The sequence below is a fragment of the Danio rerio genome, chromosome 15 (genome assembly GCF_049306965.1).
Source record: "Danio rerio strain Tuebingen ecotype United States chromosome 15, GRCz12tu, whole genome shotgun sequence".
In the NCBI taxonomy this organism is placed as follows: Eukaryota; Metazoa; Chordata; class Actinopteri; order Cypriniformes; family Danionidae; genus Danio; species Danio rerio.
In genome coordinates this window covers 24,078,353-24,103,046 of record NC_133190.1, presented here as the reverse complement: position 1 = coordinate 24,103,046, position 24,694 = coordinate 24,078,353, and the positions used below count along the sequence as shown (strand labels likewise).

The 24,694-nt window shown below is 34.9% G+C and overlaps 1 protein-coding gene across 4 annotated transcripts in view; it reads left to right on the top strand.

Moving 5' to 3' along the window:
* sorl1 (sortilin-related receptor, L(DLR class) A repeats containing) overlaps positions 1–24,694 on the top strand; it is a 129,185-nt gene that overhangs the window by 31,320 nt on the left and 73,171 nt on the right. For all 4 annotated transcript variants that reach the window (XR_012390822.1, XM_073923655.1, XM_068213715.1 and 1 more), the window contains exons 4-6: positions 208–369; positions 639–706; positions 16,302–16,482. Coding sequence is in view for 3 of the 4 variants with exons in the window: in XM_073923655.1 (XP_073779756.1) it covers positions 208–369; positions 639–706; positions 16,302–16,482 (411 nt within the window). In the remaining variant the exon portion in view is untranslated. The remainder of the gene's footprint in view (positions 1–207; positions 370–638; positions 707–16,301; positions 16,483–24,694) is intronic.

The window sequence follows — 24,694 nt, the reverse complement described above, 5'->3', positions numbered from 1 at the left end:
TGTATTAGTGGGGAACAGCAAAAATCGTTATAGTCTATTATTATTTTTTTATTTTATTTGCTATTATTAATTACCAATACAATTTAAATTTATTGATGTTTTAAATAGATTTATATGATTGTTTAAAGCATTTGCATGCCAATTATACTCAAATATACTTAATAATTATATTCATGCATCCTTATATTTCCTATTTTTTCATTGTAGTACCTGTTTACCGACACCACAAACAGTTATCTGTGGAACACCTTTGACTTTTGCAAAACCGTCCAGGGTTTCTCCATCCCGTTCAAGCCCACAGACCTGCTGCTGCACAGTAAAAGGCCGAACCTGGTCCTCGGTTACGACAGCTCTCATCCTAACAAACAGGTATGTTCACTGATGCCTTCCTTCAGCCTCAGCTTTTGCCTATCCTGTGTCCAGTTTCAGTAAGATGCACGGCGCTGTCAGCTGTTTGTTGACATTGTCCTTTTGAACTATAAGCAGCCTGTTTTGATTTTAGGTGATCAGCTTTAATTTTTTATTAGAAGCAGGTTCATGACAAATGATGACACATATTTAGTATTGTACCTGAAACTGCTGACTCTTGAGGACTTATATCCTGTATTCTGTTTCTGTCTGTAATGTCTCTTTGGCAGCTGTGGAAGTCAGATGACTTTGGTGAGACGTGGGTGTTGATTCAGGAACATGTCAAGTTCTACTTCTGGTAAGATCAGCCGGGTTGACAGTGTTGATGCTAATTACTCTCTCAAAATGTCTATCACACAGTCTATGTTAAACGTTTGTACTTGTGTGTGTTGGTATGAGGTTTTATGTTTAAATCAATGGACAAATACGGTTATGTTGCTTTTTAAGACCAGCAAGTTTTCCAGCAAGTAGCGGAAACAAGATGCTATTTTTGGAACATGTTTTTAATGCAGCTCTACACTTATTTAATAATAATATTTATTCTGTGAAGCATAAGGAATTTTACTTATTTATTTATAATGTACATTTAAAGATTAAAAATAATGCCTTGTATGATAATTGTATGTGACCTGATGGCTCAGTGGTTAGCACTGTCGCCTCACTGCAAGAGGCTGGGTCAGTTGGGATTTCTGTGTCGAGTTTGCATGTTCTCCCCCTGCAGTCCAAAGACGTGCTATTAGTGTATGTGTGTAAATGTGAGTTTATGGATGTTTCCCAGTTCTGGGTTGCAGCTGGAAGGGCATCCGCTGTGTAAAACATGCTGGATAAGTTGGTGGTTATGGAGCCAGATTAGTCTCAAAAATAATACATTTACAAAATATAATTGAAACATCCACAACACAATTCACATTTATAAAATCCAATTTGTAAGTTTAAAACACAATTTGTAAATATACAAATCCATTTCGTAAATTTTACACACGACTCATAAATGCACAAAAATAAAACACGATTTATAAATACACAAATTTAATTCGTAAATTCAAAACATGATTAAAAAATGCACAAGATCCAATTTGTAAATTTAAAACATGATTTATAAATACACAAATCTAATTCGTAAGTTCAAAGCACCATTTATAATTAAACAAATCCAATTCATTTGGCAAAAAAAAAAATAGGATTTTTTTGTTGTGAATACACAAATTGTGTGCTGTATTAATAAATTGTAAACTGAATTTACAAATTAGACTTTGTAAATGTGAATTGTTCTGTGGATATATGAATTATATTTAATTCCACTTTGGAGACCCCTGATGAGTAAAGGGACTAAGCGACGGAAAATGGATGAATGAATGATAATTTTACAAAATGGTAAAATAAAATAACATATTTTGTTAAAGGCTGCTATGCAGGAATACTTCACTGATAGCTGTTTTAAGTTATCCAGAGCTGTATGAATGTAAAAATTTTGAATATCACAATATTATTAAATATTACAATTGTAACAACATAGACAGCAACACTTATGCACAATCGATACCCAGCTGATTCAGTCGTTTCATAAGAGGACCGCGCTTCTTCTCTTCTTTTTTCCTTGTCAACATAAAGGCAGTGAGATGCGCCTTGTTTTCGGCCCCTTGTTCAACTGCAAGACATACTTAACTTTCGGGACGATAACGTATAACCCGTGCCTACAGACACATTTGCCAAAGAAGCAGAATGGAAGAAGAATATTTCTGTTTGATACAGACGTGTTGATGCCCAACCAGCGCTTATGTTGGCCTGGATCTGCGTTATAAACGCAACAAATAGACATTACCTTTTATTTTACAGCTTATAAAGCATGTATGCACATTAATGCAATATCATATTTAAACAATAAAACTATTTACAAAAAGTCAACATATGCGCGCGTTGTTGTTGTCTTTTCATCACGCAGCGCACACACTTGAACTGCGAGGGAGAGAGGAAACCATATATCAGGACATATTCTTTAAAATAATGATTTCTATTAAAAATGTAAAAAGGTTTTGTGATTTATAATAATAACAGCGGGGCATTAAATAAAGACATATTTTCTATGGAGCAAGCAATTCGAGGAAGTCAGCTATTTTTATTTGACGGAAGAAAAAAACATATGATTGGAAAAAAAACAGCCTATGCCGGTTATTAAAAAGAATCAGTCAGTATTTTCGTTTAGAAATATAAATTAATTATTTAAGTGAAAATAATTTCGAGCAGTCCTATTTATTTTATTCATTTTATTTAGATTATTCTGCTCTTCTGTGCTAAACACTGCAGGTTCGTGAAAATGCTCTGTTGTATTGTTCTATTATTAATATGCTAGCATATAAAAATAAATCAGTATTTTAAAATGCAATATTTAATGTGTCAGACACAAAATAGGCACGTCAATTTGTTTAATATAAAATTAATAGTAATCTGACCAGTTAACCGTTAATAACCGATTAATGAGCGGCGGTTGTCGGTTAGCAAAATTAACCGAAATGAGCATCCCTAATGTATATATATGTAGATGTAATAAGCATATTTTCTACTTGCGCTGTGCTCTAACAATTTTGTAAAGAAATCTAATTATTGCAATAAATACTTTTATAATGTTACACAATAAATAAATATAACAATTAGCACAGGTTTTTTTTAACATAAATATAACGTTAACTGTTAGTTCTCACCGAAGGCGGCAAGTGCGGTTAAGTTCGCTCTGGCCGTCCTGGAAACGACGATGTCTGATTGCTTTCCACCGAACTGCATCATAGCCCATTACCATAATGTTGACTTGATTTCAACTCCCCTCGATGCCCACACCGGCAAAGACAGACCATGATGCTTTTTGCTGCTGGCTCCCATTGAAAATGAATCAATTCTGGCTACTTTGATGCTCTCGCCACTTTTGATGTGAAAGCACAGTAAGACTTTTATCTGGAGCAGCAAATCAGCATATTCGTCTGATTTCTAACAGACCGTGTGCAGTCTGCTCTGATTCCCACTTTTCTTGTTGTTATTTGAGCCCATCGTTGCAAAGATACTTCATACATAGCTCATTACTGTGGTTTCGATTGCTATCTAAAAGAGCAGGATGTGAGTTAGCAGCTTGTTGTTACCCTAAACACACGGCATAAACAGAGCTCAAGAAGATCACCATGCCAATCTACTGCCTGCTCTCCACGCTCCTCCGTATAGGATTTTTGCATCAGCATTTGTAATCTGAAGAAGCTCGAGCGCTCACTCGGTTCAGGAGTTTATGTAGGAATGTGAAACTCTTGCTCTGGGTCGCAGCCAGAAGTTGGTGTTTGCACAATCAGGCTCTGGCATCGACTAGCAAATAACAGAGCGCCTCTGTTGGTCTCCTATTCCGTAAACATTATGCCACAGGATATGATCCGACTGAAAGACTGGAGCTAATTACAATATTATGAGTGAAATTCATCACAGACATGATTATGTTGTTTTTTTTTTACTTTAGCTCAAATGACTTTAAAGTCTTGATGCCAGAGCAAATTTGTTTTGCATATTGTTTTAACAGAGTAGTCTGATATCTACAGTGCCCTTCACTAATATTGCAATCTTTGGTGACAAAGAAAATATTGCACAAAATATATTAAAGAGGACCTATTATGTAAAATATATTATAAGGTGTTTAAACAGTTGCGTGAATATAGTCAGCCTCTATTGATCAAAATTCAGTGATTAACAGTTTTATTAATTCTCAGGCAAATTTCAGAATGAAATACAGAATAAAACTCTGTATAGTATCAACATTTTACCCTATTAACAAACCCAACCCAAACCAAACTAATCCCTGACTACGACTTTAAGATCCCGGCTTGGCTACCATTAAATACAGTTAAAGCCTCCATCTCTATATAATGAAGAGGAAATTAAAATAAAATCCAATAAGTTAAATTAATGTGTAAGTTCAGTCAATAGCATATCACATTTACCCTGTCAAAATCAGTATATTTCTCACACATTGATTACTGTTCCATTTCCAAACATGCTGCTTGGACCATTTTTTATAGAAGAGGTTTAGCTTGTCCATTTCCTTATAAGACAATTATTTTAAATGCAGCCACTCTAGCAAGTTTTACTGCCCATTCTTGAAGGGAAAGGGCATCTTCTGATTTCGAGTTCCTAAGAATTATGAGTAAAATAGTTGGAACTTTTTTTTTGGATTTTATTTTTTTATCTGTTATTTCGTTGTTTGTCCAACCACCTATAAACAGTCCAGGCATAATGAATTATGAAAATCTAAAACCAAGCACATGTGTTCATGAACTCTTTCCAGAAATCCTGAATTTTTGTGCAAGATCATAGAGCATGAACTGAATCACCATTCTCGATCTCCCACAATAAGGTGTATATTTTAACCCAAGCTTAAACAGTCTGAAAGGAGTCCAGTAAAACAGTGTATAATTTTAAACTGTATAAGGTGAATTTTAGCATCACTAGATGCTGTTTTAACATTATCTATTGGCAAAAATCACTTTATACTCATTGTAGAAACACTTTTTTAATATTATAGTTTTTTTTTTTTTACCTTAAAGCAACACAGAGCAATACAAAAAGTAACAACAAATATAAAGACAGAAAAGAAAAGGAAAAAATAAAAATAAAAATGTTTTTAAACATTGTTAAATCAGTTCCTCCAGTTTTATACAAAGGTTAACAATGGTATACATATATTTCTAGGCCAGAGGGCATGGGCAATATGGTGATATTGCAAAAAATGACTGAATCCATGAAGTGTGTCAGATCAACCAAAAACAGCGATTGCTGGATCATGGGCGAGCTGACAAGAATAAGCCTTATAGAGTAGAAGCTGAAAATTTCACTCAAACTCAAAAAGTTTTGGACATGACCAAAAAAGATGTTCCAAGGAGCCTTCTACAGATTCACATTTGTTACATTTAAAGGAGATTGAGGGGTAGAAGCTTAACCCTAGAATAATGAAGCCGATATACTACTTTTTACTGTATTAGTTGATGTTTTGAATTAACAGAACATGTATTTATGACTTGTAAAAACACTCAGATTGGCATTCTCCCTTTGTACTTGTCATCAGAGAGGGACAGCCACGCCCATTAACAATGATATCTTCTCGCTCATTTGGATAAACTGCCCTGAGTGAGAAGCAGCTGTCCACCATAAGAGTTTTGACCTGCTGAAGATAAGAGGATTATACACAGGGAGTTTTAAGATTCACAAATGTACACTGTAGTCTCCATGGACTGCCTTCTTCTGAGGCACTTCTTTTGACATTTTCAGTTTTTCAAAGTGATAACTTTAATCCTGTTTTGAATCTGCCGCTATTCTAACCCACTTTTATAGCACAGCTTTCTTTTAAAAAGAGCAGGATTTTATTTGAATTTAAAGCGACAGTCGCCAAAATGACATTAATTTGGATCAAAGCCTAAAAGGGGAAATTTCAAGGAGTTAATAAATAATTTTTTTGTGGGGTATTTTGAGCTTCACACTCACTCCAGGGACATCAGAGACTTATGTTACATCTTGTAGAAAGGGGCATAATTGGTCATTTTTAACTCAGCATGTTTGAACTTGTTTTGTGATGAGATAAGAGCAGTGGCTTTTTCTTGAAACCCTTTAAAAGCAATCTGTGGTGTTGTAGGTGATGTCAGAATGTAGTTTTAAAGACTTTCTGACCCAATGACAGACCTTTCTTATAACCTGTACATTTGGAGACAGACACACATTCTCTTCCAGGCTGATTCACAACATTTCCAGTTTGCTGACATTTTTATAATTATTGCCCTGATGCTGGAAATGGGCATTTCTGATTTATTTTTTAACCTTTTGTCACAAAACACAGCTCTACTCTTTGGTCTTCACCCATTTTGTTGAATGACTGAGTAGGTTTGGCCTGTGTGTTTCCTCATATTTATACCCCTGTGAAACAGAAGATCATTGCTGAAAAGTGTAATCATCCACTTAGGTGTGCTAAAAGGGTTTAAAATCAATGTAAATACACTTTTAAAATATTTATCCATTAACTGTAACATACGTAAGTGGTTCCCAATTCTGGTCCTTATGAATACAACATATTTTGTATGTCTCTCTTATTTCACACACAAGGATAAGTTCATGGATATCTATGAATCAACTGCGTTAAGTATGGTAGTCATACAAAATGTGAATAGTGGGGGCCCTCGAGGACTATAATTGGAAACCACTTGCATACATGACTTGTTCTAGTATTGCCTGTATGTTTCAAGTATTTTACATAGATTTTTCTTAAACTGGAATGGCATGCAATTGTATAAATTACAGTTAAACAAATCCATTATTAATTTAAAAATGCAAAATGGTTCATATGGTAGGGAACATGAATTTTCTCACTAATTGTTGTTTAAATTATAGTTTTTATATATATTTAACAATAACAGAGTTGATATTTTCCACCATTTTATATACCAAAACAAAGTTGAGGAGGGTCAGTCGCGCAGTAGGTAGTGCTGTCGCCTCACAGCAAGAAGGTCGCTGGGTCGCTGGTTTGAACCTCTGCTCAGTTGGCGTTTCTGTGTGGAGTTTGCATGTTCTCCCTGCCTTCGCGTGGGTTTCCTCCAGGTGCTCCGGTTTCCCCCACAGTCCAAAGACATGCGGTACAGATGAATTGGGTAGGCTAAATTGTCCATAGTGTATGAGTGTGTGTCTGAATGTGTGTGTAGATGTTTCCCAGAGATGGGTTGCGGCTGGAAGGGCATCCGCTGCGTAAAAACTTGCAGGAAAAGTTGGCGGTTCATTCCGCTGTGGCGACCCCGGATTAATAAAGGGACTAAGCCGACAAGAAAATGAATGAATGAATGAAAACAAAGTTGACAAATAATGAAAAAAAAATGAATCTACCATCTGGAATATTTTGTGCAAAGTTTTGTTTGTAGTATTTTGTTTTAATTAAAATTTTAGAAGATATTTTTACAAAAACAGTACAATACCAATAAAAAGAAGAAAAAAATACCCCCCCCCCCCCCCCCAAAAAAAAAAAAAAAAAAACGGGGGGATCATCTCAGTTACCAAATATACATACATATGTATATGCATGACACATGTAGCATAAACATATATAATAATAAAAAAAGATGATAGTCTTCCTTTTTACAAAGTCAGTGTCATGAATATATAGGTTAGAGAGGAAAATTTCTGTATGTTTATTTCACCATAGTAAACACAAAAAAGGATGCAAATGTGACATTTCATGACAATTGAAGCTGATTGTATGATCCTGGAAGCAGAGACATTCAAAAATAGGTATAGGGAAACACCTACAAAAATAATTTTTATAAATAACTTTCAACACTTTCATTAAAGTTTTTGTTTTTGGAAAGTAAAAGAAGATTTCTCTTGGAGAAGCAAACTAACAGTTTTTTTTCATATAACCGTTGTGTTTAAAATCGTTTGTTCTCAATGAGGTTTTTCTTTCATATTTTGAGCAATAGATCAAAAGGTTAAACATTAAACATATTTTTCACTGCTGCCTTTTCTTGTTTTATTTTTAGGTGTCAGTAGATTGCGCTGTATAGGTATGGTAAAGGCAGGGTGTCCTCTGGAGTCCAGACGGGCTACTTGATTGTGAAACAGTGGGTTGTGGATGTTTCTCTGATGAGACTCAGACTGCTGCCGTATTAATAATTGATTTTGTCTGCCAGCCGTGGCCCATTTCATCTGCTGGAGTGGCAGTCAGTGGCTGTGGAGATAACATTAGCTGCCCACTGCAATGGCCAACACAAATGATTCCACGTCCACACCATCACTGCATGCGCTGATAACCCTTCCATTCTGTGCCCTCAGAGCGTATATTTATCTGAAGAACATGCCCGTTTCACACAGCTGCTTAGATTTTGTGCTTTTTGTTTTTGTGAGGACTGAGGAGACATTAAAATATCATCAGGTTCCATTTATTTTATGGGATTCATAATATATCCATATCACACTAGTTGTTGACTGATTATTAGATTTTGTGTTAATTTCATCTGTTTTTAGTTTTAAATAAAGTAATAATTTATTAAAACTCACCACATTACCAGTTTACCACCCTTTATGCCATCATTATTGTAGTAATATACCAATTATAATCTAGAACAATATAATTATTACAATATATGTAAATGCATTGCAAATTGATTAGGGCTGTAACGATACACCAAACCCACGATTCAGTTCGTATCACGATTTTTGTCCCACGATTCGGTTCGTATCACGATTTTTTTTTTCTTGGGGGGTGAGAAAAAAAGATTTTTAAAACTATTTTTTATTAAATAACATTTGAAAAATCTTTATAAACTGAACATCAAAGAACAATATTAACTATGCAAATTATTAACAATATAAATAACCATATATAAAATAAATAAATAGCCAAAGCTATATCACTTCTGTTTTCTTTGTAACAAAATACTGTTGAAAAGCCAAACAGAACTAAACTCCATTGTGGTTCAAGCATGTTGAAAATTCTTTTTCAATCAAGTTCACTTACATAGAAAAAGTAAATTAAATAGCTACTAGGGATGCTCATTTCTGTTAATTTTGCTAACCGACAACTGCCGCTCATTAATCGGTTATTAACGGTTAACTGGTCAGATTACTATTAATTTTATATTAAACAAATTGACGTGCCTTTTTTGTGTCTGACACAATAAATATTGCATTTTAAAATACTGATTTATTTTTAAATGCTAGCATATAAATAATAGAACAATACGACATGAATAAAATGAATAAAATAAGTAGGACTGACATAAATTATTTTCACTTAAATAATTAATTTATATTACAAAACGAAAATACTGACTGATTCTTTTTAATAACCGGCATAGGCTGTTTTTCCAATCATATGTTTTTTTCTTCCGTCAAATAAAAATAGCTGAGTTCCTTAAATTGCTTGCTCCATAGAAAATATGTCTTTATTTAATGCCCTTCTGTTATTATTATAATCACAAAACCTTTTTACATTTTTTTAAAGAAATCATTATTTTAAAGATTATGTCCTGGTATATGGTTTCCTCTCTCTCCCTCGCGGTTCAAGTGCGCGCTGCGTGATGAAAAGACACAACACGCGCATATGTTGACTTTTTGTAAACAGTTTTGTTGTTTAAATATGATATTGCATTAATGTGCATACATGCTTTATAAGCTGTAAAATAAAAAGTAAAGCCAATTTGTTGCGTTTATTACACAGATCCAGGTCAACATAAGCGCTGGTTTAGCATCAACACATCTGTATCAAACAGAAAAATTCTTCTTCCATTTGCTTCTTTGGCAAATGTGTCTGTAGGCACGGGTTATACGTTATCGTCCCGAAAGTTAAGTATGTCTTGCAGTTGAACAAGGGGCCGAAAACAAGGCGCACCTCACTGACTTTATGTTGACAAGGAGAAGAGAAGAAGCGCGGTCCTCTTATGAAAGGACTGAATCAGCTGGGTATCGATTGTGCAAAAGTGTTGCTGTCTGTGTTGTTACAATTTTAATATCTAATACTATTGTGATATTCAAGATTTGTACATTCATACAGCTCTGAATAACTTAAAACAGCGATTAGACCTTCAGAGCGGCATTAATGCATCCTGAAGTAAAGCGAAACGGCTATAAACTCCGGCAAGATAGAGTGATTATATACAGAGCCATATACCTTTATCTCTAAATAAAGTATAACTATAGAAGCTGTGTTCATCTTAACTAAAAGCTTGGTCGTGTATCGTGGCCTCACGCATCGCGCACCTGTCAGTCAGCACGTAACTCCCAAGGGGTTAAACAGAAAGCGCACAGCACGGTTACAGAAAAGTTTGTGCTGTTATAATTCACTTACCTTGGCTACTGTTTCACACTGAGGTAACTGAGGCTTAATGCCTGTGCTGCAAACCACAAATCAAGTAAACATTTAACAAATAAACAACTTATTTCTCTCAAGAAAACCAAACTCGTTTGATTTAACGGAGTTGAAAATTCTTCAGAAACACCATCATGTCAACATTGCAGTGAAAAAACTTGACAACTTTTCTTATTCTGCAGAGGAGTCGGGGCATCTGTTGAACGCCCATCCGGTGTGAGCAAAGCATCGTATATGTGGTGAAAATCCGTCCGCTTTGACAGCATTGGCCATGCTTCTGCCGTTGTCTGTTGTCAAGCGATAACAACAGACACATTCAGATGGTCCTTTACTAAGAGCTCCGTGAACGCATATTGCGGGGGCTTAAACGGAGCAGTGCTCGTAATGTTGAACGAAAAAAAAAGTGTTTCCTCACATTCTTCGTCAACTAACTCAACTTTTGCAGGCACGCGTAACGTTATTGGAAAGGTAGTCACGGGGTGTGTCGCGATTCTCCCGTATCACATAGCGACACCGGATCGTAGATCGTAGAAATCGTATCGATTTTGGTTTCATATCATGTATCATTACAGCCCTAAAATTGATGTACCACAGTATCAAATGCGTTTTTATATATGTTAGCGTTTTTTTTTTGTTCATTAAATAGATAAGAAGTGACCATAAGGACATTTAATATACAATAAATGTCTGTTTCAAATCAATTATTTTCAAAATGAAATCTTTTTTAATCAAGAATAAATGCAACACTATAAAATGATTCTTTAAAATGCACCTACATATTTTTGAAAGATCATGAAAACTGTGGAAAGGATATTCAAATTCAGAATCACAGGAATATATCTTTTTTTTAATATCCATTATCAAATAAACGTTTTCTTGATAAACTTTATATATATTAAAACATCAAATGTTTAAATATTAATGTTAATTAAAATTAATGTTTAACTTTTTCTTTAATTTATGTAATACCTTAATACCTTCACATTATGCTGATTTATACTTCTGCATCAATCACAAACGTCGCATAGCACTCGCTGTGGCTGACTCTGAGGTGCACTTCTCAAAAATTGTAACTACACATCGCAACAACGTGTAGCACAAGCTCTGTGATTGGTCGGGTTGGTTGCTGTGTTGAGAGCCGTGAGCCTGATGGAGCGCGTTTACAAGTGTTGAGTCCCATAAAGGAGCTCCAGATGTTTTGTGTTCACTTTGTGATTAAAGTTGTTGCATGTCCGCCGTTTCCGGCCTCAGAATGAGCGAGTTTTAGCTACTTGTACATTAAAGTAGCGTTTAGAAAAAACAAAACACCAGCGAAGAAACGCAACACTGAAAAACATAACCTACTGACAACTAGTGTTTCAGAAGTGTTATTGCAGAGCAACACAAACAGCACTCATAAGTATAAACGCATGTCTACGTGCAAGGCAGGTGCCGCGGGTCACAGCGATCGCTCGTTACAGAAGCAAAAACCAGTCTTTAACCACAATTGGCATGCTTGTAAGAAAGAAATACAGAACATTCCTGCCATTATACATTGAATGGTTCGCTTTTTATGTATATCATATAGCTTTTTGTATTTTTCTTTATACATTTTTTTTTTGTTTTCTTAAATTTTTTTTTTTTACTTCTGTAATGGTATTGTGTATGCTCCCTATAGGCTGATTTATACTTCTGCATCAAGTGCACACATATGCTTCCGTGAAGCCTTCGCGTGGTCGCATAGCCCTCGCTGTGGCTGATGCTGATGCGCACCTCTCAAAAACTTTTACTACACATCTTAACGATGTGTAGTGCAAGCTCTGTAATTGGCCAGTTTGGTTGCTGTGACCAGTGCAGGTGGGACAGAGAGCCGCGCAAACTCATAGTTTCTTTAGTAGCTCTAAATGGAAACTTGTTTTTGTGTTTACCTTATGATTGATATTGCATGTCCGGCAGTTCCTACCACTGAATGAGTGAGTTTTGGCTACTTGTTCATTAAGGTAGCGTTTAGAAAAAATGATCACTTGACGCAGATGTTTAAACCAGCCTTATGCATACACTTGCTGTGCGTTTGTAAGACACCTTGATGTTTGCAGGCTGATAGCTATATTTCTTTTCTGTTAAAGCCACAAAGGGGAAATAAGTGTTAGGGTTATTTTTTTTTGTTTGTTTGTATTTGATTTGTTGTTGTAGACTGTTTGTTTTTCTGTTTTGTGCAAATTTATAAAGAATTCCTATTAAAAAAAAACATTGTATAATTTGAACATCACTTAAATAAATTGTGTGATTTAATAGCCATACTTCTAATAGTATTATGTCACTAATAAAACACGTTGGGGATGTGTATTTGTGTAAGTATTAACACAATATTTAAATTTTTAATGTGTCACTCAGAAGTAATTAGGACGTCTGTTCAAGCAGCTTGACTGCTGTTTCAAGGATCAACAAACAGACCTTTAGTATGTATGTTTGTGTGTTTTTTGGGTGTGAGTTGTGTAGTTTTCTGACTGTGTTCTCCAAACCGTCAATTGGTTTTCGGTTTTAATCTAGACAAACCCAAAGGCTTAGCGGCAGGGCTGCTTAAAAGAGCTGTAAGCCTTCTTTCATCCATCTCTCACCCGCCGCTGGACATGTTAAACTCCCAATTGTGAAATAGAAAGCAAACGGTGAGGTTTGTGTGTTTGTTCCCCTGCAAAATAATCCCTTTATCCTCCAGCTTGCCCATTTAAGAGCCAGTCTCAACAAGCAGCAGCACTGTGTGTTTACTGAGGATGTGAGTCAATCCGATGGTCCAGTTTGGAGAGAGAGAGAAATTGCTGTCTTTTACTGCCTGTCTGTAGTCTTGATCTCCCACACGCACCCTGAATAATTTACCAGTAACATCATGCGGGAGGAAATTTGTTTGCCTCTTTGCTTCAGTGTAAGTGTGATGTGTAAAGTTGCCTGGATTGACTCGGGAAGCGAAAGTAACTATTGATCATGCTGTAGAGGCAGTGTGCCGTTTTTGCAGTGTTGCACATTGCGTGTCATTAGGAAATGCAATCCAAAAAAGTTTATTGCTGCAGTTATTTTTTTTACCAACCGAGCTTTAAAAATGTCTCAACTTCATTAAGCTATTGTTTGACTGCATTTGGGATCAACCAATGGGATTGCAGATATTTATAGAAGTGTTATTCTCACATAAACTGCATTTATTTGATCAAAAGTATGGTAAAACGGTAATTACTAGATTTAAATCTGTTTGAATACATTTTAAAACTGCTTATTTCTGTTTGGTTGGGTCAATTTTTCAGTAACATTACTTCAGTCACACTATTATTCGGAAATAATCATAATATGTCATTTTTTAATTGTTATTAATGTCTAAAAGTGTTGTGCTGCTTATATTCAATTCAATTCATGTTTATTTATATATCTCCTTTTACAATGCAGATTTTTCAGCAGCTTAACATAGTTCTAGTAAAGTCCAGATTTCAAAGTTGAAGTTCAGATCAGGGTGGTTTAAATTTCACTGCTGACAGTTCAAACCCTTAAGAGCAGCTCCACAAGTCCCGCTCCAAACAAGCCAGTGTATGAAATATATGTGTAGGAAAACTATCCCACTTTTTCAGCATTTATAACAATTTCTACTTTTAAAAAATGTCCCAAATATAGTACATGTACTATATATTAAATCAGAGAAAGCAATTCTATAAGGGCATTTTGAATAAAATGTGTCAAAACCCAGTGTTTCCTTTAATGTTTGGCAAATGTGTGCATGCTTTGTGCAAGTTTTGCTTTACAATCTGGTCGTCTGCACCAGATTCGACATTTAAATACAGACATTCAGAAGTGCAGAATGTTCTTCTGTGCTCCCAAGGAAATGGACAGGTTTATAATATTATTCATTAATGTTAAAGCTCATTAAAATTATTAAAGGTACAAGCTGAGTGACTGATGTTGGTTTATGTTTGTTAGTCACAATTATAACATTTGTGTTTAAACTGTTCATTTATAGTCAAACAATCTGTTGAAGCTTTTTAGTATGGCTATAAATGTGACGCAAAATGTAATTCAAACGCACATTGGTAGCATTTAACAATAAATAAAACACATAATAAGCACCTGAGGTAGGGCTGTGCAATTTAGGAAAAATATGTAATTGCGATTTTGTTTGTTTATTTATTTATTTGTTTATTTTATTTAATTAATTTATTTTAGGGTATTTTTTAAATGGAAACAGATTTTTATGTGATTTGCAATTTTATTTTGTAGTCAAGCTTCATTTCAATATTCTGAATAGTAAAAAAAGGAACCAAAACTATATTAACTTACTCCAACATTATATCAAATTTGTTTTTAAACATTTAGAAATTAACCACTACTTTTTATCTAGAACAAACGGTGGTGAGTTATGGCGTTAGTTATCTCCTGATGCCTTCATGATGTTTTTTTCATATGGCGTAACAGCTGCAAACAACTCTGAATTGTACTTTGCCATTGTTTGCTACTAGATTGATTGTCACTGGCAATGCTTTCAGTTGACTTTTAGGCACTTTTTTTTGTCTGCGCTTTCCTGTCTGTTTTATTTGTTTGTTTGTTTGTTTTTTTGTTTTTATTATTGGGCAGAACAAAAGTGAGCTCGCTCAGTTGGCTAGTAAGACTCACACACACAGACTGCAGTCACCCATTTGCTCTGGTTGGGGGGAAATTATATAATACACACACACACACACACACACACACACACACACACACACACTTCGATATATATATATATATATATATATATATATATATATATATATATATATATATATATATATATATATATATATATATATATATATATATATATATATAAATATATATTGCAGTCTCTTGCGATTAGCTAATCGCAACGTTTCAAATCACGATTGGATTTCGATTAATAACGCATCTCTAACCTGTGGTGTTTATTGTCATAGATGTTTATGCTGTTGTTCAACCACAAAGTCGCAGAAATAGAAACATTTCCTATTCTTACCATGTGTCACAATGTCATGTTGTGTGTAGATTATGGAAAATAGTGTAATCATTTACCTCCAAATAGCAATTATTCACCACAAGCATTTAGAACAGAGGTGGAGTGTTTATTAGTAACACATAAAGATGGCAGTGGTTGTTTTCTGAAAACCACACTCAAAAACTTATATTTCATTTTATTTATTTATTAAATTTTTTTATACAGAGAGAATATACAACATGAAATGTTGTGCAGAGTTACCTATAAAGCTAATTTACATCTGTAGTCCCTGGGCAGGAAGTTGTAACAAGTTTAATAATTTAAAAAAAAAACAATAGTACATTATACACGCACAGTATAATACATACAATAAATCATAGTCAATCAAATGAAATCAAATCAGTGGCTGCTAATTTGATTTTTTTTATGCCAAACTTTGAGGACAGTTTTTAAATTGTTAAAAGTGGCACTCTTTCCAATATGGACTGGTATTTTATTCCATCTTACTGCTGCTCTGACTGAAAATGATTGTCCAAAAACAGTACTCTTGGATTTAACTGAACAATCACCTTTAACCGATGGCCTAGTCTGTCTTATATTGTCCTTGCAGACAATCACACATTGTTTAAGAGGTAGTGGTGCAAGATCATTAAATATTTTGTACATTAAACACACATCAGCTTAAAATAAAAAAACTGTTGAATGTTAGTAAGTTGAGTTGTTCAATATAGTTACAGTAGTGATAACTCCTTGGCTTTTTAGCTAAAGTTTTTACAGCTTATTTATAGATGATATACATTGGTTTTAATGTTGTGATGTTTGTGTTGGACCAGCTTGTAGCGCAACAAGATAAATGAGGGAACATCATTGTGTTCATAAAAAGTTTAGCAGCAGCCGTAACTGATGCCTGATGCTTCTATAAATCCTCTGGCTTGCTTTAGCACCTTTGGAAACATTCTTAATGGGTTTTGTATTTAAATTAGAGTCAATAGTTACACACCTAAATATTTAAAATTATCAACATTATTTATTACTTCTCACAAATGTGTCTTTCTGTCCCCCTAGGGGTGTAGAGCCGTACGACAACCCCACCACAGTGTTTGTCCAGCGCCACGAGCCCCAGGGAGACTCCAGCATCCTCACCAGCACAGACTTCTTCCAGAGCGAGCAAAACCGACGCATTATCCTGGAGAAAGTGGACAGTTTCCAGCTACGTGACAAATACATGTTTGCCACCACCACCAGGGTAAGGCTGCACTCCGACCAGACCAGGGGCACAAACCTTTGAAAGATCATTTGAAGATTAAGACTTTTATATAGCAAAAGAAGGGAAGAATAAAAAAACTCCTAGCTAAAAAAAAAATGTGGAGGGTGCTGAGAGGCAGATCTGTGCCAGCTCTAGCTGAATGCCTCTCCTGTGAGCATGAGTAAACACTCCTCTGAAGAGCTGAAGGAATCATCCTGCTCAAGATCAGCAGGCAGTGATAACAAGCTTATTTAAAGCTTTGGGTTTGGGTGAGGACGGTCCCTGGTGGGTTTATTTAGTGTTGAACTTCTGCCCTTTGTGGCAGAGGGGGTATTTCAGGTCACTAAATACTCGTTTATATAAGGGGTTTTACCATTTTGCTTTTTAAATTTTTTCATCATCAAAGCAAACATACTCATTAATCTGACTTGCATGCTAATCTTGTAATATTTAAGAATTAGCTGACGGAGAGTAGATGGTATTTTATGGCTGTTTGAATGCATTTTGACCACACTAAGGCATCTGATCAAATCTGTTTTGGACTTTAAAAGTTTTGTTCACTTGTCATTGGATAGACACTTGTTACCATGTCTAAACAGGGCCTAAAAATTTCAGTTCGGGTAACTAAATCGTTAAAGGTTTAAATACTGCAGGATCAGCATAAGAATTGCTTCAGGAGGCAGAATAATTGAATTGTACTGTAAGAAAAAAATAATAAAATAAGTGTCAAGTATCAAGCTCTGAAGAGAACAGCAGCATCAAATTGTCAATATACACAAGACATGTTTAAAGCTAAACACTGTTGCTCTGTTCAAAAACTAACAATCTTCCTGGAAGGCTCTATATACGTCTTTTGACATAAAATCTGTTCCAGAAGGTGTTTTAGTTGAGTTTAGTTTAAAATTCTGGTATATTTTTTGTGACTTTTATTGACTTTGATTTTCTGACAAGTCTTCAGCAGTTGTTTCTGACCCTTCTTGACTCTCAGATCTTAACAGTTTGATGTTATGACAGCTGAGATCTTACAGTGTGACATAGGGATCATGTTTGTATAGTCTGACAAACTACATTAAAAATCGAGTGTGCCCAGGATTAGAAACCACAACTGCATGCTAAATGAATTCATCATAGTACATTTTGTGATTCCAGAAAGTTCCAGAGCTGTATGCTTTGCATTAAAATAAGTTACTCAGGGGAGATAGAATATAGAAACTTATCATTTAATATAATTTAGCTGTTTTATTTAATAATATACATTTTTTTATTTAATGCAATACTGATGTACTCTAACTAGAGATCTGAACTGGTTCAAGCAACGAAAACGAAAAACAGAAACTAGGGATGCTTTGATCAGGATTTATGCAGCCGATAGTAAGTACTAATTCCTTGTCATGGTGATCGACCGATACCGAGTACCGATTCTGATGCTTCAAGCTTTATATTGCATTCAGCACATTTTCCCTCTAAGTATGATACTTTTGTGGAGATCTCTCCTTACCTAAGAGAATAAATTAAGGATACTGCATAAAATCCCTTATACACGTTTCTTATAACCATTTAGGTGTGAAGAAGCAGCTTTGCAGAACATAATAGATTAAACTGATAAAGAAAAAATTATAAGAAAAATTACCAACAATGCAACTTGAAATTCATTGCAAATGATAAATGAAGAATTCAGCATGTCTCAGTCAAGAAAAAGTTTGGAGTGAATATTTGAAGTATAAGAAGTAAAATGTAAACCTATAAATTCATTACTTCTTACTAAAAGGAAATAGGCCTATAAACTACTGTTTATTACAACAGGTTATATTATCAAATATTCATGTTGAAAAATAAAACTTTTGAGTTTTTTTTCATCTAATATTTCCAGCCAGGTTTTAGTGAACTTGAAATATTGTTAAAAACACAGAACTTTCAGTTCTTATATATTAAAAGGCCTAAATAGTTGCAAGACCATTCAAATATTTTGCTCATCTCCAAATTTTGGCAGCAGATCAGGAGAGTTTCACAGCAGCTCTATGAGAGGGAGATTTACACTAGATATCTTTACTGCTCTATTAATTTAACCTAACAAATGTAATGCTTAGAACATCGCCGTCCCTCTTGCGATCTGTTGTCTTGCTCATTTGCTCTCATGACCATGATTTCCAATATTTTAACTAATCTGCGGCCATCACGGAGCCAGTGGGAATATGCAGGATACTTGTGGAGCTTCTGAGAGAGGTCATAAGGTTGGATGAGACATATAGGCGATCAGTCTGCTCATGTCACAGCAGCTCAAAACACTAGATATACAATTGTTGCAACAAAGAGTCATTACTCACACGGGTCACGTCAATAAACTGTATAAAAAGAGGTCATGCAGATCTGTATATATTTTTTCTGCTGTAAAGCGAGCGCAGTGATCGCTCACACCCCCACTCATCATTTACCTCATGTGTTGTAGCTGCTGTATGTATAACCCAGATACGCACATGCGTCTTTTGCTTGTGAACTCGTGAGCAAACACTTGCAATTGGTCATGAGATCTGCCAGATCATCAAGTACCGGTTAAATGTGATTATCAGAGCGTCCTTAACAGAAACAAATGGCATTTAACAGGAACAAAAACGAAAACAATCAGTTTTAACCATCTGAACAGAAACAATCATTTGAAGGTTATTTCATCGTTCTCTTTATTATAGAAGTTTGGGTGACAAAAAAGCACGAGTTTAAATTATTTGTACAAAAAAGACATCGAACATGAAATGCCCGCAAGCAGACGTCATAAGAGAGCTGTTTCTGATGCGACAAGCTTGTCTTAAAGATTACCATGCACCTGGCTATTCTATGTACAAAGGTATGTTTAGGTTTATGTTATTGGAAGTAAACCTTGTAGTTAAAATTACAAAAATTAATTATTGATTGTCGATTGTTTTTAGATGGGTCGTCATAAAGAAAATCCTTTTTGTCAGAATTTCTTCTTACACAACCAATCAATCAATCTATAAATCAATCATCAATCAATCAATGTAATATTTCTGTGCCATGTAAAAAAAATATTGTTATAAACCGGTATTTTTTCAGAACATATTGTTTTTTTGTGAATAATATTTTTTTATAGTAGAACAAAGCCAGCATACATGGCTAGCGACAACTATATACAAGCCAGGGTTTGCATTGAATAAAAATACATTAAAAAATACACAAATAAATAAATAAAATAACAAATAAATAACAATACACAGAAAAAGAAAAACTCTTGGGTGAGATGTGACCTTTATACACTTGTAGTCTAATGTTATTTATCTTTCAGTATGCTTTAGTTTATCTAGTTGTTATATGAGAAATTATCTCAATAAAATTAGACCATGCTTTGATTGTTTGGGGTTTAGCTCTGTTAATTCTTGCTGTTGAACGTTCTAACAGCGCAATATTTTTTAGTTCAATTAACCACGATTTGTCCGCTGGTAATGCGGGTTCATGCCATATTTTAAAAATAATCTTTTTGACTGCAGTTAGTGCAGTATGAAATATCCTGCGTTGGAAAGTGTTTAAGTTTAGACCATAATCATCATTTAATAAACAAATACTGGGATATTTAGGAATAAACACCTCACACAATATTGAGATTGAAATACCAAAATGTACTGATAAGTGGACATTCAAAAAAACATACGCATATATGTCCCCACAGACTTTGAATTGCACAATGTACAAAAAGGGGTAGGTAACCGCTTAATGCGATGTAGCACATATGGAGTTGCATAAGCCTTGTGGATCAGTTTATAGTGTATAAGATAATGGGCAGGATTCTTAGACATCACCTGGATACTTTCCCATATCCAGTCCCAATTCAGTTGGTAAGAGGCCAGTTCCTTTTTCCATATTGTGATGATGGTAGAATGTATTGTTTAATAAGGAATGCAGGAAAGGTAACCTTAAAATATAAATTCAGTTCGGAGTGAACTGAATGGGGTTTATTTTTTGTGATTCTAATGTGTTCTTTTGCAATGTAAAGTAGTTTGCATCAACTACCAGTCAGCATCATCAAAGAAACACTATTTGTTACTATAAATGTTATAGCAAAACAAGTCTGTCAATGGGTCTTGCTAGCATCTTATCCAATTTATGACTTTAATCCAGCATGAAATATTTGGATTTAGACCTGATATGCCTTGATATAGTTCTATAAAGTTCTTGTTTGCAGAAACAATGATCGTCTAGACTGCATGTCTATGGTGACCGCAGCTGGTGTTGTATTTCAGCGTGTTGCTCACCCCGGAGTGTATTCAGTGGTTAATCATTTCCACCCCACATCGGTTGGCTTCTCACAAACCCTCATCCCGCAGCGAATGCCTGCCTGCCTGCCCAGAACTGGATGAGGCAGATCCGTCAGGTCACACATGGCACTGCCAGGTTGCGTAATGCAGAAGCCGACCCAAGTCACCCATTAAAGTGGGAAGAAATGTGTAATTTATCTGCGGCTTCAGAAAGCCAAAGACTCTGTGGGAGTTTTTGAGGGCTGTTTATGAGCGGAGCTGTGCGGACGACGCTGGACAGTGTGCCGGTGGAGCTGCCCGCTTGACAGCTCTGATCTATGTTGCGTTAATGAAGTTGTGGCTTGGTTTCCCTGGGGTGCTTCTAACCACTCATGCACCACTTATATGCGTTCTGCTGCCCAGTGCCGCCATATGGTCCTGTCTTCAACACTGCGCTGTACTAACGCCACTGAGAGCGGATGTAATACAGGAAAACAGTTTTATAATTGCTCCCGTTGTTCTTGTTTGTTGAGGACGTTATGCTTAGGGGATCGCTAATGCATGCATAAAAAAATCTATCATTTACTCAACGTAATGTTGTTCCAGACCAGGGTTATTAATTATAGTTGACTACTTATTTACTTGAACTAACTAACTAACTAACTAACTAACTAACTAACTAACTAACTAACTAACTAACCAACTAACCAACTAACCAACTAACCAACTAACCAACTAACTAACTAGATTGCTTCCTTGTTTCTTTACCAGCTTACTTACCCACTTAATTACTTTATTTATTTACCCACATATTCACTTACTCTACTTACCCACATATTTACTTACTTACCCACTTAATGGCTTACTTTACATAACCAATTATTTACTTACCCACTTTCTTATTTACCCACATATTTTCTCACTTACCCACTTAATTACTTAATTGCCCACATATTTACTTACCCACTTAATTACTTACTTAATTACGTACTTTACTTATCCACTTATTTACTTACTTTACTTATCCGCTTATTTACCTACTTACCAAATTGCGTATTTACTTCCTTACCAACTTCCTTACTTTCTTACCAACTTAATTACTTACTTTACTTACCAACTTATTTACTTACCCACTTATTTACTTACCTGCATATTTACTTACATACCCACTTATTTACTGAACCACTTACTTACCTACATATTTACTTGTGTAACCACTTAATTACTTACTCTGCCTACCCACATATTTAATTACTTACCCACTTAATTACTTATCCACTTAATGACTTACTTTACGTAACCACTCATTTACTTACTTACCCACTTACTTATTTACCCACATATTTACTTACTTATCCATTTTATTACTTACTTTACTTATCTGCTTAATTACTTGCATATTTACTTACCCACTTAATAACTTATTTTACATAACCAATTATTTACTTACCCACTTACTTATTTACCCACATATTTACTTACTCTCTTAATTACCCACATATTTACTTACCCACTTAATTACCCACATATTTACTTACCCACTGAATTACTTACTCACTTACGTACTTATCCACTTATTTACTTTCTTACCAACTTTCTTACTTTCTTATCAACTTACTTAATTACTTACTTTACTTACCCACTTATTTACTCACCCTCATATTTACTTACATACCCACTTATTTACTTACCCACTTATTTACACACATATTTATTTTTGTACCCACTTAATTACTTACTCTACTTACCCACATATTTACTTACCCACTTATTTACTTACTTACTTAATAAATAAATAAAAATACAAAAATATTCAGTTACTTGTCATGAAAAATATATATCTTTTTTTAATTTGCCAAAACCAGTTAAAACACTAGTTTTAGTTATAAACTATAGCAAATGGACAATAAAGTTACTTAACTGAAATAAAAACTATTCAAATGATACAGATTTTTCAAGGTGAAAAAGATACAAATTGCTAAAACTTTAAAAGTGCTGTGTGTAAGTTTTTTTAACTCTTCTACAGCATAAAAATATTATATGTTTATAGTTCAACATGAGGTTATTAGTTAGTAAATAATATAAATATTATGAATGAAAACATTAGGTCAGCAAGTTAGATTGTAACCCCATGTCCTAACAACATGCTACGTGACAAGATTTGCAGTGATAAGCAATTTGACTGTTTGCATCAGATAAAACACAGAATAGTGCTCTTAATATACTCCCGACAAAATCTAATTAATACATATTAATAAATACCTCTTTACATTATTGAAAGTACATGCTGAATCACTGATATGTGTTGGCTTGTACTGAGTCACAGTTCTAAAGTTCAATTTCAAGCAGTTTATTTTATTTCCAAAATCCGAGGTGAACTATCTGCTGCTGCTTTCAGTAGTATGGCAATAAATGTCTTGTAAAATGGCATCCAAACTCACATTATTAGCATTTATGACTGAATATAATACATGAGGTGTACCTGAGGTGATCATGTCATCAAGTTTTCTGTTCACATACAAGAAATAGAAGTAGTTTTTAAAATATAAATTTCAGGTCTTGGTTAGGACAAAAACTCCTTTTAATATGGAAATATTTCTTCTATCATGTGTCATTGCTTTTATTTAGAACACGACTTAAATTAGCCTTAAATCAGCATTTAGGCTTGTAGACAGGCTCGCTCCTGTTGGTTTCCTCAATCTGGCAACCTGCGCTTGCGTGTGTTTTAAAGCACGTGTGCAATACCTAGTTCAACCCCTGGTTGTCAAACTTACATACTGCACCTTTAAGTAATTAAAATAAAAACAACGACTGCTACTTAATGAATATAGCAAAACACGGGACCAAACCTTTTTGACTTACATTCTTTAATCAATTCAATCAATTTAATCAATTCAACACAAAAATGAATGTTTTGGAGAACATTTCATCTTTGTCCAACTATCTGTTGTGTTCCCTGAAGAAAGAAAACACTGTGTGGAACATCACAAATGTTTATTTTAAGTTAAAAGTTATGCAAACTAAGATCTGATTTTAAATATTCATAAAGCAAATGTAATAGCATTTAAATGATACTAAAGCACTGTTGAGAGTGCCATGGTGGTGAGTAAATGATGAGGGGATTGTGGTTTTTGGCTGAACTTTATCTTTTGGGATCCTAAAGGCCATATGAATCTCATTTCATACAGCATCACGTTGGCGTTGAAGCGAGAAACAGAATGAAATATGTAATACACACTCAATTTCTAAATGATTTTTCTGCATTTTCCACGATCGGCTATGGGAAATTTGTTCCCTATGTTCTGTTAACACACGGTTCCAGTGCATTTTTTAATGCACTTGGGTTTTTTAGTGGATGGATTTACAACAGGATAAGCAGTGGTTATTATGGTCAGACCATTCAGCTCTTTGCGATTCTTGTTGGTTGTCTACATAACACATAAAACAAAATTATCCTAAGGAGGTCTATGACAAGACAGGCGAACGGTAAACAGGCCAGAGCAAACATCTCTGTGGGATTTGTCTGGCTGGGCTGGTTGTAAATATCTGCGCTGTTGAGGGGAGAGGAAGTGACAGGCTTGTTGAGCACTTGGCTTGTTTATGGCTGTGTGTGGCCTGGCCCTCACCCTGCTGGACAGACGAAGCCCCCCAAAAATAAAGCTCTCTCTCTGTCTCTCACTCGCTGAGCAATTCTAAAACAAAGTGAGCTGTCTACAGATGGAGCATTTTGAGCTATCATCATCTGCCACTGCTTGCAAAAATGTAAATTAGCTAACATTCCTTTTTGTTTAGGCACTTAAAAAAGTTTAAGAAATACCCAATAAGCAATGTGCAGTTAGCTTCCGTTCTGACACTGATAAATATGTGTTTAACTAACACCTAATCTAAAATTACAGTGGTGTGAAAACAGTTGTTTAAGGGTTAGTTCTCCCAAAAATGGAAGCTCTATTATTGATTACTCACCCTCATGC